The sequence below is a fragment of the Mizuhopecten yessoensis genome, unplaced genomic scaffold (assembly GCF_002113885.1).
Source record: "Mizuhopecten yessoensis strain PY_sf001 unplaced genomic scaffold, ASM211388v2 scaffold11129, whole genome shotgun sequence".
In the NCBI taxonomy this organism is placed as follows: Eukaryota; Metazoa; Mollusca; class Bivalvia; order Pectinida; family Pectinidae; genus Mizuhopecten; species Mizuhopecten yessoensis.
Window position 1 is genome coordinate 320,081 of NW_018408894.1, and position 21,030 is coordinate 341,110.

Consider the following 21,030-nt stretch of genomic DNA (forward strand, 5'->3'; position numbering starts at 1 on the left):
AAATTGACCATGTATGTGTCTTACATTTGGTAATCATTTGAGGGGAGGACGTTGACCCTACAGTAACATAGCAGTAAATCCCTGTGAGATATGACCTTGATGCTGGGCTTACCTCTTGGTATTCCTCTACATCCTCCTTCAGGTCCTTTATCTTCTCCTCATCAATATTGATCTCCTTCTCATGAGCAATCTCCCCCAGAGCAGCCTCAATGTCCTCCAGCTCTTCGGGAGTTATCTTCTCCTCCTCTTTCTCGGTCACAGAGGGTGCTGTATCCACAATTGCTTGAAACAGAAATTAGAAACATTATTTTCACTGCCTACACATTTTTAAATGAGTCTCGTAACCAAAAACATTACATTGTGATTGTTTAATGTTATCTTTAATCTTACCAGGACAAGTGTTCACTGTTTAAAATCTGTTATATGGGTAACTAGTTACTATTGAATATAGTATTGGGAATATAGTATTACTACCAACTCCCTAACAACCGAGTCATGATTATAACTGAGCAGTATTTGTGTGCACCTATAATAATCTTTCTAGCAATCATGCTTCAGAAGTCCTTTGGATTCATTCATGATAACAAATTATAATTCACATTTCACTTGTTGGTTTCATCAAACAAGTGTTTCAGTGTACATGAAGCTTAAAATTAATAATGGGTCCCTGTCCACTGCACTGTGGTTTTTCGTATATACAGTAATCTCCCCTTAATTTCGTTTTGTATATAACTATAGCACAGGTGAGCCAGGATGATTCTGCTGACAGGGTAGCTTTGTTACTTAGATAGATTGCATAACAACGTGAAAGTTCAGAGTTCGAATCCCGGTCTAGCTCCACTTAACTTTTTACATTCAGAACACTATTCATATGATTCATAATATGTATAATCATGCCAGAAAAAACAGTTTCCTATGCATAGCTATAGTTTTTTAGAGAGGTACAGGGATCCTTAACGGAAAACTGCCTCAGATAACAAGCCAACATCTATTGAGATTTAACATGGCCTACTTTCTGTAGGCTTGGCCTCCACTATAGGTGCTGTGTCGACCATCACAGGTTCCACAACTTCTTCCTTTTCGGTAGGAACTGCTTTTTCTTCTTCTTTTGTCTTCTATTTGGAAGGAGAAATACACAGATTGTCATTTCAGAAACGTTTTTGCTTAGGTAAAGATTTGTTTTGAATTGGTTGATAAACTGATTGAATCACATTTTACATCTTCACTAAGATCACAAAACTACTATGGCAATGAACAATGAGGGTTGTCAAGTCATCTCAATGATGTTGATTAAAAAGATGTTAAACATTTGCTTGTGTGTCAAAACTAAAACTCTACTAGTATATAAGGATAATTTGCATCTAAAATGCAAATGTTTAAAAACACCAAAATTTCTGGAGGGCTATTCCAGAAATAAATATGTGGTAACAATGGGGCACTCTTTAATAGCTCTATCCCTAATCAATCATTTTTAAACAAATGTTTCAGACCCTGCTATCCATATAAACCATGGCTAACTAAAAATGTACCCCATCCCAAACACATCTTTTATATTCATATCTATCTGAAATACAAACGTAGTCCAGACTCATAAAATATGTCTTTCTGTTACTAAACATTGGAAGTATCATATTATGATAAGTAATATTTAATTAATTAAATATTTCCGAGACATGTTTGTAATAAATTGTCACTGACCTCATCTTGCTTGGTTTTCTCCAGTTCCTTGTCCTTTGCCTCACGCTCCGTCTGAATGGCCTCCTCCTGATGTCTGATCAACTCCAGCTTAGCCTTGTTGTCCACCTTCTCCCCATGGATCTCAGCCACCTTGATTTTAGCCTCTGTGGTCTGTGGACATAAATATTTCCTGTTAGCTTGCTTCCACTGGACTTTTAGATTAACATTGAAAGGAATCAGTGAAAAAACCCTGAAAGGCCTGACTTGTTATAACAGGATCTACATTTCTGTTTCCCTGCTTAGTTACAGATTAAGGGTAATTAGTAAGGTAGCAGAATACAGTAGAAACGGCTTGACCCTAAAAATAAAGGGCATGTCTCGGATAAACATGGATAGCCGATTCATCCTGCACATCACACCTACATGTATGTATATGTTCATAAACTACATTTTGAATACGTTTTTTTCTGAAGAATGATTTTTTTTCAACAGGTGATTTCCCCAGATTTGGGACTTGTGAAAACCATGGTTACCACATCAAAAAACGCCAAAAAGTGTTAAAAAATTATGATTTTTAACCCAAAATTTGACCCACGCAAGTAGTATTTTTTTTTCTTAAAACCTGTCTTAAATTAAAAATCACCTACTCGGTCGCAGAAACTCACGTTTTAACATAGGTCCTCAAACTGGATTTTTCACAATATTTACACATGAGCTGAGTACAAAAAAAGACTACATGAAAAGCTAGCTTTTGTTGTGTAGACACAGATTCGTAAATAGCCAAATTCAAATTTTGTTTTTTTTAAATGTGAAGCCCACATTGTCCAATTCATCATATATATGCCAATTTTAGAGCTGATTTTTTTTTGATGTTTTGATACCTGTAATAGTAGAGGGGTTATTCATTGTACAAAAATATCACCCATGGCCACCTTACGCTACTGTACACTGCTGACCAAAACTAAAATGCTGACTATTGCCAATTTGCGTTATTTCTTTCTTAAACAATGTCAAGTTACATGTAATTTTTAAGATACGTTATGTAATTTAGTGGACGCGTGAGAGAAGGATATAATATTCTTGATACATTGTTTTTTATTTTCTCCGAAACTGTGGATTTTTAGCTCTGCTTATAGAACGGTCCAAGTGTGTTCGTTTATCATAGAAAATTTCTGCGCCACGCGTACCGTTTCAACCGGGATACGCGAATGTAGCCTAAGACAACATGTTCAGATAACTGTTGGAAGAAGTCAGCCCTACCATAACTGATAAGTGAGGGGAGATAACTCTATGATAAGTCACAGTCATGGTTTTGATAAATTCATTCGTCACAATGGTTTCTTGTCTTGTTAATTTTAAAGGGAACAACGAGTTTGCAAACATAACATATATATTAAACAGTTTGATTTTTTTTAACAAAGTGACAAGTTAAATTATATAACAATGCATGTTGATTTGTCAACATTTGTACAAAAGTTAATCTACAGATTTGGTCAATTTCTGCGTTTAAAGCAAAATCAAGATCCATATTCATACAAATTGTTGCTAAATTTTCTTGGCAACCTTTGATATTGAACCTGTTAACTAAATACACATTAGACATACCGTCGACTCTGGCAGGGCAGAAATGGTGGCCTTCAGCTGTTCAGAGGTGGACAGAGTTTCAGGGAGGTACAAGGTCCGTGACAGAAGAAGAAGAGATGTGGGGATCATTTGTGTCAGATGTAGGTCCAACCATTGCTGTAGCTGTAGCTTGAGCCTCTCCTCTGACACACCCAAAGCACGCATCCCGCGGGCACGCACCGCTGACTGTAACTCCCAGGTGGTAAGACTGTCAAGTCCTTCCTTTTCTATCATCTATTGGTACAAAAATAGATGATAAAAAATCACTGTTGTGTTCAAGCATGTATCAGCAAGGATTTTACATCCCATAATACACATGATATAGACTGGATTGTTGAGAGTTAATGGTAAGGGAGATAACTCAAACAGAAAACATTTAATTTCACTCTTGACTTCTAAAATCATTAAAATTCCATCATTTAGTCAAATAGGGGTCTATTAATGTTCTTTTTATACATTTTTAGATTTTGTCACACAGATTCTCCATACAATTTTGAAATCTACTTAAACACAACACCAGATCAGTATACAGTTTTTACCTTAAAAGATATCTGATTAAAGAAATAGGAATACCTTATCATCAGCAAGTAGTTGTCGGAGTTTCATTCTCAGTTGAAATCGTAGCATGTTGTCGGGGGCATAGGAGTTTGGGATGTTTAACACATGATTAAGTGCTTGAAGTTGTGCCCTGTTCATGTTCTCTAGAGTGATCTCATCCTCAAACAGCTTACTGTACTGTAGGATCTCCTCATTCTCTGGTACATAGCCTTCCTGACGTACCTGCTCAGAGGAATAAATAAATATATGATGACTGTTTTCTTCTTAACTCATTTAGTTGACAAAATTACAAATCCTTTCTTGGTTATTAATATCTCAGCTCTCAGACTAAATAATCAGAATAACTGTTATTACAAAGAATGATACAAGTATCCAGATATCAAATTTTCTAAGCAAGTCTGATTGGGTATCAACTGGGTTCCATTGCGCCTTATGTATTAACTTGTAGCTATGATAATATGTCTACCACTTGATCAGTGCTTTTAATCATTAGATTCTTTTAAGAAACTCTTAAAGATTGATAAATATTAAATATTACCAGCATACACTTGCCCTAACAAGGTGTGTTTACAGTTCTGTTGATACTGTAGGGTAAAATGTAGGTTCACATTATCATACTGTAGGGTAAAATGTAGGTTCACATTATCATACTGTAGTGTAAAATGTAGGTACACATTATCTAACTGTGTAGGGTAAAATGTAGGTACAAATCATCATACTGTAGGGTAAAATGTAGGTAAAAATTATCATACTTTAGGGTAAAATGTACGTACACATTATCATACTGTTGGGTAAAATGAAGGGACACATTATCATACTGTTGGGTATTATCATACTGTAGGGTAAAATGTAGGTACAAATTATCATACTTTAGGGTAAAATATAGGTACACATTATCATACTGTAGGGTAAAATGTAGGTACAAATTATCATACTGTAGGGTAAAATGTAGGTACAAATTATCATTCTGTAGGGTAAAATGATGGTTCACATTATCATACTGTAGGGTAAAATGTAGGTAAACATTATCATACTGTAGGGTAAAATGTCGGTACAAATTATCATTCTGTAGGGTAAAATGTAGGTTCACATTATCATACTGTAGGGTATAATGTAGGTTCACATTATCATACTGTAGGGTAAAATGTAGGTACAAATTATCATTCTGTAGGGTAATTTGTACCTATATTTTACCCTACAGTATGATAATTTGTACCTCCATTTTACCCTACAGTATGATAATGTGTGCCTACATTTTACCCAACAGGATGATAATGTGAACCTAAATTTTACCCTACAGTATGATAATGTGGACCTACATGTTACCCAACAGGATGATAATGTGTAACTACATTTTACCCTACAGTAAAATAATTTGTACCTACATTTTACCCTACACATTATCATACTGTAGGGTAAAATGTAGGTACAAATTATTTTACTGTAGGGTAAAATGTAGGTACACATTATCATCCTGTTGGGTAAAATGTAGGTACACATTATCATACTGTAGGGTAAAATGTAGGTACATTTTACCCTACAATATGATAAGGTGTACCTACATTTTACCCAACAGGATGATAATGTGAACCTACATTATACCCTACAGTATGATAATGTTTACCTACATTTTACCCTACAATATGATAAGGTGTACCTACATTTTACCCTCCATTTAGATAATGTGTACCTACATTTAACCCTACAGTATGATAATGTGGACCTACATGTTACCCAACAGGATGATAATGTAGGTACACATTATCTAAATGTAGGGTAAAATTTAGGTACACATTATCAAATTGTAGGGTAAAATGTAGGTTCACATTATCATACTGTAGGGTAAAATGTAGGTACACATTATCTAAATGTAGGGTAAAATGTAGGTACACATTATCATATTGTAGGGTAAAATGTAGGTACACATTATCTAACTGTAGGGTAAAATGTAGGTACACATTATCATGCTGTAGGGTAAAATGTAGGTACACATTAGCATATTGTAGGGTAAAATGTAGGTACACATTATCATGCTGTAGGGTAAAATGTAGGTACACATCATCATACTGTAGGGTAAAATGTAGGTACACATTATCATATTGTAGGGTAAAATGTAGGTACACATTATCTAAATGTAGGGTAAAATGTAGGTACACATTAGCATATTGTAGGGTAAAATGTAGGTACACATTATCATATTGTAGGGTAAAATGTAGGTACACATTATCTAAATGTAGGGTAAAATGTAGGTACGCATTATCTAACTGTAGGGTAAAATGTAGGAAAATGTAGGTACACATTATCATACTGTTGGGTAAAATGTAGGTACAAATTATCATACTGTGGGGTAAAATGAAGGTACACATTATCATACTGTTGGGTAAAATGTAGGTACACATTATAACCAGTAAACATTACCTTCTGTAAAAATTCTGAGAACTCTGCCACCATCTTGCTTTCCCTTTTGCCCTTCTTTGACTGGAGTGAGCTCTCCTCAATGGTGTCCTGAAGGAACTTAGCCATCTCCAGTTTGACTTTCAGTTTCTTCTTACTCATTTCCAGCTACAGACAAATGTACATATTAAAGTACCACACACCATTTTATATATGTGTACATTACACAAATATGTATCATAGTCATACATGTATCATAGTCATACACATATCATAGTCATATATGTATCATAGTCATACACATATCATAGTCATACATTGGACATGTATCATAGTCATACATGTATCATAGTTATACACATATCATAGTCATACATGTATCATAGTCATACACATATGATAGTCATACATGTATCATAGTCATACACGTATCATAGTCATACATTGTATATGTATCATAGTCATACATGTATAATAGTCATACACATATCATAGTCATACATGAATCATAGTCATACATGTATCATAGTCATAAATGTATATTAGTCACATACACGTATCATAGTCATACACGTATCATAGTCATACACATATCATAGTTATACATTGTACATGTATCATAGTCATACACGTATCATAGTCATACACATATCATAGTTATACATTGTACATGTATCATAGTCATACACGTATCATAGTCATACATTGTATATGTATCATAGTCATACATGTATAATAGTCATACACATATCATAGTCATACATGGATCATAGTCATACACATATCATAGTCATACATGAATCATAGTCATACATGTATCATAGTCATACATTGTACACGTATCAGTCATTCATGTATCATAGTCAGATACACGTATCATAGTCATACATGTATCATAGTCACACATTGTATATGTATCATAGTCATACATGTATAATAGTCATACACATATCATAGTCATACATGAATCATAGTCATACATGTATCATAGTCATACATGCATCATAGTCACATACATGTATCATAGTCAAACATGTATCATAGTCATACATGTATCATAGTTATACACATATCATAGTCATACATTGTACATGTATCATAGTCATACACGTATCATAGTCATACATTGTACACGTATCAGTCATTCAAGTATCATAGTCACATACATGTATCATAGTCATACATGTATCATAGTTATACACATATCATAGTCATACATGTATCATAGTCATACATGCATCATAGTCACATACATGTATCATAGTCATACATCATAGTCATACACATATCATAGTCATACGTGTATCATAGTCATACATTGTATATGTATCATAGTCATACATGTATAATAGTCATACACATATCATAGTCATACATGAATCATAGTCATACATGTATCATAGTCATACATGCATCATAGTCACATACATGTATCATAGTCATACATCATAGTCATACACATATCATAGTCATACGTGTATCATAGTCATACATTGTATATGTATCATAGTCATACACATATCATAGTCAGACATGTATCATAGTCATACATTGTATATGTATCATAGTCATACATGTATAATAGTCATACACATATCATAGTCATACATTGTATATGTATCATAGTCATACATTGTACATGTATCATAGTCATACATGCATCATAGTCACATACATGTATCATAGTCAAACATGTATCATAGTCATACATGTATCATAGTTATACACATATCATAGTCATACATGTATCATAGTCACACATTGTATATGTATCATAGTCATACATGTATAATAGTCATACACATATCATAGTCATACATGAATCATAGTCATACATTGTATATGTATCATAGTCATACATGTATAATAGTCATACACATATCATAGTCATACATGAATCATAGTCATACATGTATCATAGTCATACATATATCATAGTCATACATTGTACATGTATCATAGTCATACACGTATCATAGTCATACATTGTATATGTATCATAGTCATACATGTATAATAGTCATACACATATCATAGTCATACATTGGACATGTATCATAGTCATACATGTATCATAGCCATACATTGTACATGTATCATAGTCATACACGTATCATAGTCATACATTGTATATGTATCATAGTCATACATGTATAATAGTCATACACATATCATAGTCATACATGAATCATAGTCATACATGTATCATAGTCATAAATGTATATTAGTCACATACACGTATCATAGTCATACATGTATCATAGTCACACATTGTATATGTATCATAGTCATACATGTATCATAGTCACACATTGTATATGTATCATAGTCATACATGTATCATAGTCATACACATATCATAGTCAAACATTGTACATGTATCATAGTCATACATGTATCATAGTCACATACATGTATCATAGTCATACATGTATCATAGTCATACACGTAACATAGTCAGACACGTAACATAGTCAGACACGTATCATATTCATACATGAATTTCAATCACAAATTCTCCCTCCATACTCCTTTTCTTTCATTGCTTTACCATTTCTTTTACATTCTCACATTAAATGTAAAATGATCATGAGGTACCAATTTAGAATTACAATTATTACCTCAAGCAACTATTTTCAGATACCTTGTAACTCTATATAAAATAAAACCACATCACAATGAATAATATCATGCATTGTTGATATGGAACAAAGAAAAACATAAAAGGTTTGTTATGTTGAACCATACATAACAAATGTTGTGGTTTACAAAGACAGTGGCGTTTAAAATGTTATCATGACAGTTTTATAAACACCAATCTTAATTCTTAGCTTCATTTGGTTGGAACATATAACATGGTGTTTGCAACAAATGGTGTGATATCAAATTTGTTTATATAATGACAGAGATATAGTAAGCAATGATAAACTTCTTTACAGTCAAATATGTGGATCAATTGCTGGAGCAGACTTTCTATATAAAGGTACCTGGGTGAGCTTACATTATGTCTCTTTAAATGTTACAACATCTATGAATCTATTTACAATAAATTATAATTGATGATATATGTTGCATCGAGGAATATGACTAATCATGATATTTTCTGCAGAGAACAGGCACTGATAAAGCAAAACACACTGTATACACACCTCCTTTTTGCTGCCAGGTAAATCTTGGTTGAAAGTGCTAGGTAACATGCTGGGGAATAATTTCAGGGCCACAGGCAGAAGGAACTCCATGAATGGGATTACAAGGAACACCATGAAAGGTACCAGTCGAAACAGGTCAGCAGATGTCCTCACTAGCTGGAATCAACATATCAAAATTAATTTCAACCAAACACCACAGCATCACAATTGAAAATGTAAATATTTTTATTAAAATTAAATTAACGACTATGAATTTTGATGGATTTGGGGGATTAAGGTACAATGTACTTTAATTTGTCTCCAGCCCTATGAGTAGGCTACTTTGTCTCCAGCCTTTTATGTAGGCTACTTTGTCTCCTGCCCTATGAGTAGGCTACTTTGTCTCCTGCCCTATGAGTAGGCTACTTTGTCTCCAGCTCTTTGAGTAGGCTACTTCGTCTCCAGCCCTATGAGTAGGGTACTTTGTCTCCAGCTCTTTGAGTAGGGTACTTTGTCTCCAGCCCTATGAGTAGGGTACTTTGTCTCCAGCCCTATGAGTAGGGTACTTTGTCTCCAGCCCTATATGTAGGCTACTTTGTCTCCTGCCCTATGAGTAGGGTACTTTGTCTCCTGCCCTATATGTAGGCTACTTTGTCTCCAATTCTATGAGTAGTGTACTTTGTCTCCAGCCCTATGAGTAGGCTACTTTGTCTCCAGCCCTATGAGTAGGGTACTTTGTCTCCAGCCCTATGAGTAGGCTACTTTGTCCCATGCCAGATGAGTAGGCTACTTTGTCCTCTGCCCTATGAGTAGGCTACTTTGTCTCCAGCTCTTTGAGTAGGCTACTTTGTCTCCTGCCCTATGAGTAGGCTACTTTGTCTCCAGCCCTATGAGTAGGGTACTTTGTCTCCAGCCCTATGAGTAGGGTACTTTGTCTCCAGCCCTATGAGTAGGGTACTTTGTCTCCAGCCCTATGAGTAGGCTACTTTGTCTCCAGCCCTATGAGTAGGGTACTTTGTCTCCAGCCCTATGAGTAGGGTACTTTGTCTCCAGCCCTATGAGTAGGGTACTTTGTCTCCAGCCCTATGAGTAGGGTACTTTGTCTCCAGCCCTATGAGTAGGGTACTTTGTCTCCAGCCCTATGAGTAGGGTACTTTGTCTCCAGCCCTATGAGTAGGGTACTTTGTCTCCAGCCCTATGAGTAGGGTACTTTGTCTCCAGCCCTATGAGTAGGGTACTTTGTGTTCAGCCCTATGAGTAGGCTACTTTGTCTCCAGCCCTATGAGTAGGGTACTTTGTCTCCAGCCCTATGAGTAGGCTATTTTGTCCCCTGCCCTATGAGTAGGCTACTTTGTCTCCTGCCCTATGAGTAGGCTACTTTGTCTCCTGCCCTATGAGTAGGCTACTTTGTCTCCTGCCCTATATGTAGGGTACTTTGTCTTCAGACCTATAAGTAGGCTACTTTGTCTCCTGCCCTATGAGGAGGCTACTTTGTCCCCTGCCCTATGAGTAGGCTACTTTGTCTCCTGCCCTATGAGTAGGCTACTTTGTCTCCAGCTCTTTGAGTAGGCTACTTCGTCTCCAGCCCTATGAGTAGGGTACTTTGTCTCCAGCTCTTTGAGTAGGGTACTTTGTCTCCAGCCCTATGAGTAGGGTACTTTGTCTCCAGCCCTATGAGTAGGGTACTTTGTCTCCAGCCCTATATGTAGGCTGCTTTGTCTCCTGCCCTATGAGTAGGGTACTTTGTCTCCTGCCCTATATGTAGGCTACTTTGTCTCCAATTCTATGAGTAGTGTACTTTGTCTCCAGCCCTATGAGTAGGCTACTTTGTCTCCAGCCCTATGAGTAGGGTACTTTGTCTCCAGCCCTATGAGTAGGCTACTTTGTCTCCAGCCCTATGAGTAGGGTACTTTGTCTCCAGCCCTATGAGTAGGCTACTTTGTCTCCAGCCCTATGAGTAGGGTACTTTGTCTCCAGCCCTATGAGTAGGCTACTTTGTCTCCAGCCCTATGAGTAGGGTACTTTGTCTCCAGCCCTATGAGTAGGCTACTTTGTCTCCTGCCCTATGAGTAGGGTACTTTGTCTCCTGCCCTATGAGTAGGCTACTTTGTCTCCTGCCCTATGAGTAGGCTACTTTGTCTCCTGCCCTATGAGTAGGCTACTTTGTCTCCTGCCCTATATGTAGGGTACTTTGTCTTCAGACCTATAAGTAGGCTACTTTGTCTCCTGCCCTATGAGGAGGCTACTTTGTCCCCTGCCCTATGAGTAGGCTACTTTGTCTCCTGCCCTATGAGTAGGCTACTTTGTCTCCAGCTCTTTGAGTAGGCTACTTCGTCTCCAGCCCTATGAGTAGGGTACTTTGTCTCCAGCTCTTTGAGTAGGGTACTTTGTCTCCAGCCCTATGAGTAGGGTACTTTGTCTCCAGCCCTATGAGTAGGGTACTTTGTCTCCAGCCCTATGAGTAGGGTACTTTGTCTCCAGCCCTATGAGTAGGGTACTTTGTCTCCAGCCCTATGAGTAGGGTACTTTGTCTCCAGCCCTATGAGTAGGCTACTTTGTCTCCAGCCCTATGAGTAGGGTACTTTGTCTCCAGCCCTATGAGTAGGCTACTTTGTCTCCAGCCCTATGAGTAGGGTACTTTGTCTCCAGCCCTATGAGTAGGCTACTTTGTCTCCAGCCCTATGAGTAGGGTACTTTGTCTCCAGCCCTATGAGTAGGCTACTTTGTCTCCAGCCCTATGAGTAGGGTACTTTGTCTCCAGCCCTATGAGTAGGCTACTTTGTCTCCAGCCCTATGAGTAGGGTACTTTGTCTCCAGCCCTATGAGTAGGCTACTTTGTCTCCAGCCCTATGAGTAGGGTACTTTGTCTCCAGCCCTATGAGTAGGGTACTTTGTCTCCAGCCCTATGAGTAGGGTACTTTGTCTCCAGCCCTATGAGTAGGGTACTTTGTCTCCAGCCCTATGAGTAGGGTACTTTGTCTCCAGCCCTATGAGTAGGGTACTTTGTCTCCAGCCCTATGAGTAGGGTACTTTGTCTCCAGCCCTATGAGTAGGGTACTTTGTCTCCAGCCCTATGAGTAGGCTACTTTGTCTCCAGCCCTATGAGTAGGGTACTTTGTCTCCAGCCCTATGAGTAGGGTACTTTGTCTCCAGCCCTATGAGTAGGGTACTTTGTCTCCAGCCCTATGAGTAGGGTACTTTGTCTCCAGCCCTATGAGTAGGGTACTTTGTCTCCAGCCCTATGAGTAGGGTACTTTGTCTCCAGCCCTATGAGTAGGCTACTTTGTCTCCAGCCCTATGAGTAGGGTACTTTGTCTCCAGCCCTATGAGTAGGGTACTTTGTCTCCAGCCCTATGAGTAGGGTACTTTGTCTCCAGCCCTATGAGTAGGCTACTTTGTCTCCAGCCCTATGAGTAGGGTACTTTGTCTCCAGCCCTATGAGTAGGCTACTTTGTCCCATGCCCTATGAGTAGGCTACTTTGTCCTCTGCCCTATGAGTAGGCTACTTTGTCTCCAGCTCTTTGAGTAGGGTACTTTGTCTCCTGCCTTATGAGTAGGCTACTTTGTCTCCAGCCCTATGAGTAGGGTACTTTGTCTCCAGCCCTATGAGTAGGGTACTTTGTCTCCAGCCCTATGAGTAGGGTACTTTGTCTCCAGCCCTATGAGTAGGCTACTTTGTCTCCAGCCCTATGAGTAGGCTACTTTGTCTCCTGCCCTATGAGTAGGCTACTTTGTCTCCTGCCCTATGAGTAGGCTACTTTGTCTCCTGCCCTATATGTAGGGTACTTTGTCTTCAGACCTATAAGTAGGCTACTTTGTCTCCTGCCCTATGAGGAGGCTACTTTGTCCCCTGCCCTATGAGTAGGCTACTTTCTCCCCTGCCCTATGAGTAGGTTACTTTGTCCCCTGCCTATGAGTAGGCTACTTAGTTTCATGTGTGTAAAGTTACCTTATCTCACACAGGTTAATAATTACTGCCATTTAAACTTAAATTGGTGACATTGAAGACACTTGAGCTGACAAAAGGTACTGTATATTTACCTGTTTGTTTTCCCTCCTCGTCAGCTGTTTGCCCTTCAGCAGTGCCCACACTAGCCTACTACAGACCTTTACATCCAGCCACAGCAGTCGGAACCCGTGATAGTAATGCTTCAGCTCTGCTACAAAACGCTGCCATAGTGTCTTTTTAGCAACCACTTGAGTCTCTGCTGTACTTGCAGGTGTTGCCTTAGTCTCTGCCTCTGTAGGCTTACTTTGTAAAGCTTTCACAGTTTTCTCAACAGTAGATTCGTCTTTCCGAAAAAGTGAGGTTGTATGAAAATTACGATTGAACGATAACACAGGGTGATAAAATAATCCATAGTCCACAGGCTTACCTATACCAGAACTACTCAAACATATATGTTTTGGTCGCTCATCTCTGAACCAGTCATCAACAGTTAGTGAGAGATTATGGGAGGAACAGGTTAGGTTCACATCAGGTGTGAAGCCTTTCTGTGGTGGGGAATACCTGTTCTGTAACAGTGGGGATCCTGGATTCTGGGAATACCTGTAATGGATATAAATAAAAATTAGAAATGATGCATAACAAAATTATTACATGACATGAATCTGTCAGGTGTGCCAATGTATGTACAATAAGAGTGACAATATTATTCTAAACGTTCGGCTTTGATCACCTCCGGGATCACTGTACTCAGCTATCCAGATTTCTGGCAACTTGGTGGATACATCGGTACTGTATCTATGGGTACATGTACATAATTACCACACATCAGGTTATTCACATGTGTTTTTCTATTAGGATTTGTTCAAAATCAAATCCTTTTTGTGTTTTTATCTCTAGACTATGCTAATGCTATCATATAGTTTGATCTACTATCTAACTTTTGCTTAATTTGCAAGATGAAATTGTTTCACACAAACTTTTCAACACTTGCTGAAAAATACAATTTACAATATATGATGACAAGTTTGCTTTCTTTTTTTCAAGATTTCAAAATCTTGTGAACAAAAACCCTAACAAAAGTTAGGTGTTACATGTATATGGTACTGTATATACAACAAAACCTAGATATATGCCCCTGGAATTACTTAACATCTATCTTACCACCAACATCAATCATAGAAGTACAAGTATAAAAATGGCTTTAAACTAATTCAATACCAATTGCAAGCTATTGTTGAGGTGAACTTGTGGTTATATCTATGTACTTGACCAGATGCTTAACGACTCAGTCATACTGAGATCAATGTATTTTCAGGTTCATACGTCAACCCCAATAACCAACATATTCAGTTTTTTACCAAAATAAATGTCTTTAATTGTTAAATTTGATATGAAATTTATGAAATTTTATATTATTAAACAAGATGGAACATGTACTGTAGGGAAATATAATATAAGAAATTATCACTATAACTTGGATGAAGGTTATAAGTTATGATATTAAATGGTCACCCATGGCCACTTTAAATCATATGAATACTTATCATACAGTAAATGGGTGTGTTGATAATATATTAAAGCTGACAAGACTTTACCCCCTTATTTCTATACATATTCTAAATTGCCCTTTACTTTATGATAGAGCATGTATAAAGCCCTATTGCAATTAAGTTTTTTTCACATCCTGTCTGAAACTGTTCAACTTAAAGCAGTTTTATTATCTCGACATATATCCTAATTATATATTATCATATATATTATAGCTTTATTTATTTAAAATTTGTACAATAATAGCACCTGTAATTGATATGTAGCTTACCTGTTCTGACTTGTTCCTAGGCAGCCTTTACAGGGGCCTAGCACTCTTTGGAGAGGGGCTGTCAACACAAAAAGTACTGATTGTAAACATGTTGAACATATTTCTAGTATTCTTGGCACAATAAATATCTAAAGATCATAAGTCAAAGAAGATGTATTAGAAAGATAACTTCAGAGACCCATTTAATTATAATATATAATGTTACAGGGTGAGGGTACCCAAAATGGAACATTTTTAAGGAAAAAATTGACATTTCCTATTAATTTTCTGAAACACCAAATCTTTTACTGTAATGAAACAATAGATGCATTAAGCCTTTGTTGTATGTATAGCTTGCATAATTGGATATCAACAGCTTGTGTGTCTTTTTATAGAGCTAATTGTCTTGAGTCTGAATCACATGAAAGTTTAAGGATATATAGGAATGACTGAGGGTGCAACATTTACCGTTAAACATTGATCCCTAGGCTACTGGTGTCGGGGTGAATGGCTGAGGTTGAAACATTTACCTTGGACATTGGTCCCCAGTGGGGTGAGTGTAAAACATTTACCCTTTGACATTGATCCCTAGTGGTGTCAGGGTGAATGACTGAAGGTGCAACATTTACCGTTAGACATCGATCCCTAGTGGTGTCAGGGTGAATAACTGAGGGTGCAACATTTGCCCTTGGACATTGATCCCTAGCTGTACATGTGGTGTCAGGGTGAATGACTGAGGGTGCAACATTTACCCTTGGACATTGATCCCTAGTGGTGTCAGGGTGAATGACTGAGGGTGCATTATTTACCCTTGGACATTGATCCCTAGTGGTGTCAGGGTGAATGACTGAGGACCCTAGTGGTGTCAGGGTGAATAACTGAGGATGCAACATTTACCCTTGGACATTGATCCCTAGCTGTGGTGTCTCAGGGTGAATGACTGAGGGTGCAGCATTTACCCGTGGACATTGATCCCTAATGGTGTCAGGGTGAATGACTGAGGGTCCAGCATTTACCCTTGGACATTGATCCCTAATGGTGTCAGGGTGAATGACTGAGGATCCCAAGTGGTGTCAGGGTGAATAACTGAGGATGCAACATTTACACTTGGACATTGATCCCTAGCTGTGGTGTCTCAGGGTGAATGACTGATGGTGCAACATTTACCCTTGGACATTGATCCCTAGTGGTGTCAGGGTGAATAACTGAGGATGCAACATTTACCCTTGGACATTGATCCCTAGCTGTGGTGTCTCAGGGTGGATGACTGAGGGTGCAACATTTGCCCTTGGACATTGATCCCTAGCGGTGTCAGGGTGAATGACTGAGGGTGCAGCATTTACCCTTGGACATTGATCCCTAATGGTGTCAGGGTGAATGACTGAGGGTGCAACATTCACCCTTGTGTAAAAGATGGTGTCAGGGTGAAATTCAGGAATGACTGCATGAAGGTGCAAGATTTATCCTTGGATATCAATCCCTAGTGGTGTCAGGTGAGGGTTTGTCACTGTATGAGGAGTCAAAACCACAGACATATCACTCCACGCCAATTTGAGCCATCCACAGTAACCCACGCCACCTTTTTCCACCCGATACACCCTATATAAAGGGCTGCACTCCTCACTCTGCACCTCTGATGAGTTACACATCGTAAGGAACCCGGTCAGGTCATTGTAGTAGGACGAGGAATAGTGATAAAAAAAGTGCTGTCGCTGGGGCTCGAACCCGCGACCATTGGCTCCCAAGCCTGATGCTTTACTGCTGAGCTGAAGAGAAATTCCCTACAGCTGATGCTTGTAAGGCAACCTAATTAATCCCGATCTTTTACATCATCAGTGGACAACTTGGTTCCCACACAACACGGATGTGCTCCTAACTCAGTCACTCACTTGGAAGTTTAAGCTGGCTGAGTACCCAAAAAGGAACACCTCATCAAACAAGTCAGTTTATGAAAATATCTGACAACATCTAAAATATTTTTCTTCATTTCAATTAAGTTTTGATAATTTCTGATTTTTTTTAGTCATTTAGTTATAAAAATATTAATTTGAACAAGTATTGCTGTTGCATCGTACCGTTTACCAGGATATTTTTTTGTTTCAAATTTCACTGTACCGTTTACCAGGATATTTTTTCATTTCAAATTTTGAATATTTCAATTGAATTTATGAGCAATATTGAAGAGTAGGAAGATTTACTTTGTTCAAACTTTATTAATTTTGATTATGATAACATACATTTAATTTGCATTGCACAATAAAAATTCTGCATCATATATACAGCTGTAGTAAATTTGTTCCATTTGGTACTCTCACCCTAGTATACATTATGTATATTACTTATATATAATATTGATTAAAATAATATAATTAACTCACACTGTGGGGGGTGTCATAGATACGTAAGGCCAAATATAAATATGTGTTTCGGCTCCAAAAAAATAGGGTAGGTAGGAAAAACATTTTAGCATTTTATTTTATTTTTTCATTTTATTCTGGTGAAGAAAATCTGTAATGAGAATATTTTGCTATGATTGCTTAAATATTCAGGTGAGCGATACAAGCCCTCTGGGCCTCTTGTTATTTGACCCGCTTAAATGTTTATGGAATAACCAATGAAATGTACAGTAGTGCTAACACCAGTGTTACATTTCTAAATTATCCCTACTGCTGGACACTAGTTTTTAGAAATCCAAACTCCACTGATGATCACCAGTGTTACATTATCTTTTGTATTACTGATACTTTCTGTTCTCAACTTCCACAGCCTTCAGTTCATATTATTGGACAACAACTGGCCATAAATCCTGTTTAATTTGACTCTGGTGAATGGTCAGCATCAGCTGCAGGCACAAACACTGACATTACAGACTGGACTGAAAAAATAAGGTTGGGCTTGAAACGGGAAACACTGGTATATTTTTATTTGGCATAATGCATTTATAAGCATTGGACTACAGACCTAAAAATGTAGGTGCCATATACTTGCTACAAGTTGTTGTGTCCTTGAGCAAGACGCAAGACACTTAGCCATTTGCTCAACTTTTCTCAGCTCTGTCTGAGTAGATTGTTCATGTTGATAATACTTTAACGTGTTAGCTTTAGATAATTTATGGAGGAGTATTTAAAGGTGTTGAATATAAAAAGAAAGCACAAGTTGTTCTCCACCAACAATTTCACGCTTATATGTGTATTCAAATATGACCAGTAAGTCTGCCAACACATCAGTCTTACCTTGAAATAGATCTAGTGCTTTCATGATTTGAAGGTCAGTATCATGCATTGATCAGCTGGTTTGTTTTATTTTTACCCGGTGTCAACAACCTCCGCCGGGTTTATTGCCACGACTGAATATGCTCAATGCGTATTTTACTCACCTCTGGCTGAAAGGCCAATCAAATATCGATGAGCCATATTGAAATGAAACCAATAGGAGCTATAATACCGTAACCAGTGGCAGAATATAAATAATCACACATCACCGGTCGGATTCATTTAAGGCGAAGTTCGAAGAACAGTGTAATTTAAACGCTTTGTCTTGGCCGTGTGTACAAAACATTCAACTGATTTGGATCATGCAAGTCTTATCACAGTATGGAATCCTTACACGTCAATCTTTTTGTAGAGAGTGCTGTAGTCATTGTCAAGTATTTTGGCGTATTTGTTATTTCAATTATGTCAATTTAACACCCCCTAGACGACTAAACTTTGAGGCGAACCCTTGTATGGATTATTTGGTTTGGTTGGGGTGTGTGTGTGTCTGGAGACTGCATAATCACGGGCTAACTGGTTCCGTGGTCTTGAAGCATTCAGATGTTATATATATATAAAAATAAAACCAATTCTTACTGCATTTAAATTTAAAAACATCATATAACATTTATAATTGTTTCCTCATTAATATGAAAAGGCAAAGCCTTAAAAGAGCGTAGCTTTTGTTGATCTCTGATACTTACTGATTCAGAATACTGCTTTCAGAATGAGATAAGATAAACCTTTTTTTAAAGTCCGCAAGTCGAGGAATAACAATAAAACACAAACTTTAATGAGATTAAGACCGACATAACAATAGGGGAGACCGCGGCAAGTTCGACCTTTTTTTATATTTAAGTCCGTTCTGGGAAGTATGGCATCACGTCCGTTTTTAAACATTATTTGACTTTTCCTGTCGGAAGATCGGATGGCCGAACGATCGCGAGCCCCGCCATGGGGTAAGTTCGAACAGGCATTCGGGTAAGTACGACACCATTAATATCAGCTTAATTATGACGTCATAAAGCATGCAGTGTCAGATTTTACCTCTAATTTTACGACTTTTTATGTGTTACATGGGCCGAACTTGCCACAGAATTATTGGTCGAACCAGAGGGATTGGCAACTCACGCAGATCTCACAAAAACACGCATCCCTGAGAAACGCTGCGAGACTTGGGTTGCTACATGAGCGTTTGTTTTGACAGCTTACACTGATAATTCGATCGTGTATTCGTTAGTTCGTGTCAACATGTCACATTTCCTAGATATATGACTCATATAAAGAAGCTTGTTAGAAATATAATGTAATATCTGAATACGTTTTTGAAATAAATTAACGAACGAGAGAGGAGTGCCGGTGTCATGAAAGGAATTCCCTCGCACATCACCTGTACAGCCGCCGTTTTTTCAGAGCTCAATTATCAAACTTTGCAAGCATTGTAAAAACCTTATTTGAAAAAGCTGTCTAGAAATTTTTGTTTGAATAAATATCTGAATATGTTTTAGAAATTAAATAATGAATTAGAAAGGAGTTCGTGTTTTAATGTGTTAAGAAAGAAAAAAATCCTCACACATCAAAGCCGCCATTTTAACTTGTTTATTCTTAAAAACTTGTATTTTCATTGCTAAATTATGAAACTTTGCAAGTATTGTAACAACCTCATTTTAATTTCCTGGTTAGAAATATCATAAAAAAAGACTTTTTTAAAATCGTCTAAAGAACAAAAACGGAGTTCGTGTTCTAATTTGTCATGATAGAAATAACCCTCATACATCCAAGCCGCCATTTTAACTTGTTTACTCTGAAAAACTGTATTTTCATAGCTAAATTATGAAACTTTACAAGTATTGTAACAACCTCATTTTAATTTCCTAGTTAGAAAATTTAACCAATAACTAATTTTCAAAACATTTTTGAAATTGTCTAAAGAACAAAAACGAGTCCGTGTTCTAATTTGTCCTGATAGAAATAACCCTCACACATCCAAGCCGCCATTTTAACTTGTTAACTCAGAAAAACTGTATGTTCATAGCTAAATTATGAAACTTTGCAAGTATTATAATAACCTCATTTTAATTTCCTGGTTAGAAATGTTATCCAATAATTAATTTCTGAAAACTTTTTTGAAATTGTCTAAAGAACAAAAACGAAGTTCGTGTTCTCCTGAAGCCAGAATCATTACCAGCCACGATGTGCAATCTTTCGATGTTTGGTGTTTTCTAAACTTAATAATTTAAGTTTACATTCAATGTTGCACTCCCAAACCGCATGGAAATCTCAGCTAGCTACGGGTTTAATATTACGTTGATTTTCGATGTTTTCTCATGGCATAATTATGTTTTGAACAGAAAAGGATTATTTAATGCAGCGGACCGTATATCCAATATGGCGCAGGTGAAGCGTAACTCGCGATATGACATCCGGTTTTAGAAATGTTTTCCATTAATTAATTTCTGAAAACTTTTTTGAAATTGTCTAAAGAACAAAAACGAAGTTCGTGTTCTCCTGAAGCCAGAATCATTACCAGCCATGATGTGCAATCTTTCGATGTTTGGTGTTTTCTGTATGCAGATTTTTTGTATCATTGATGATTATTTAAAAGTATTCACAATACATTTTTTGCATCAATGACGCATTTTTCTTCCAGTC

The 21,030-nt window shown here is 37.3% G+C and overlaps 1 protein-coding gene across 1 annotated transcript in view; it reads right to left on the reverse strand.

The window, feature by feature from the left end:
• Positions 1–18,678, reverse strand: part of LOC110466297 (LETM1 and EF-hand domain-containing protein 1, mitochondrial-like) — a 28,176-nt gene extending 9,498 nt beyond the window's left edge. Inside the window, exons 1-10 of the mRNA XM_021522706.1 lie at positions 18,504–18,678; positions 15,149–15,206; positions 13,422–13,929; positions 9,402–9,557; positions 6,277–6,420; positions 3,874–4,080; positions 3,283–3,534; positions 1,699–1,848; positions 1,013–1,115; positions 113–282 (exon numbers count right to left, since the gene is read on the reverse strand). Coding sequence (XP_021378381.1) covers positions 113–282; positions 1,013–1,115; positions 1,699–1,848; positions 3,283–3,534; positions 3,874–4,080; positions 6,277–6,420; positions 9,402–9,557; positions 13,422–13,929; positions 15,149–15,206; positions 18,504–18,540 — 1,785 coding nt within the window. The 5' untranslated portion in view covers positions 18,541–18,678. The remainder of the gene's footprint in view (positions 1–112; positions 283–1,012; positions 1,116–1,698; positions 1,849–3,282; positions 3,535–3,873; positions 4,081–6,276; positions 6,421–9,401; positions 9,558–13,421; positions 13,930–15,148; positions 15,207–18,503) is intronic.
• Positions 18,679–21,030: the final 2,352 nt, after the last annotated feature.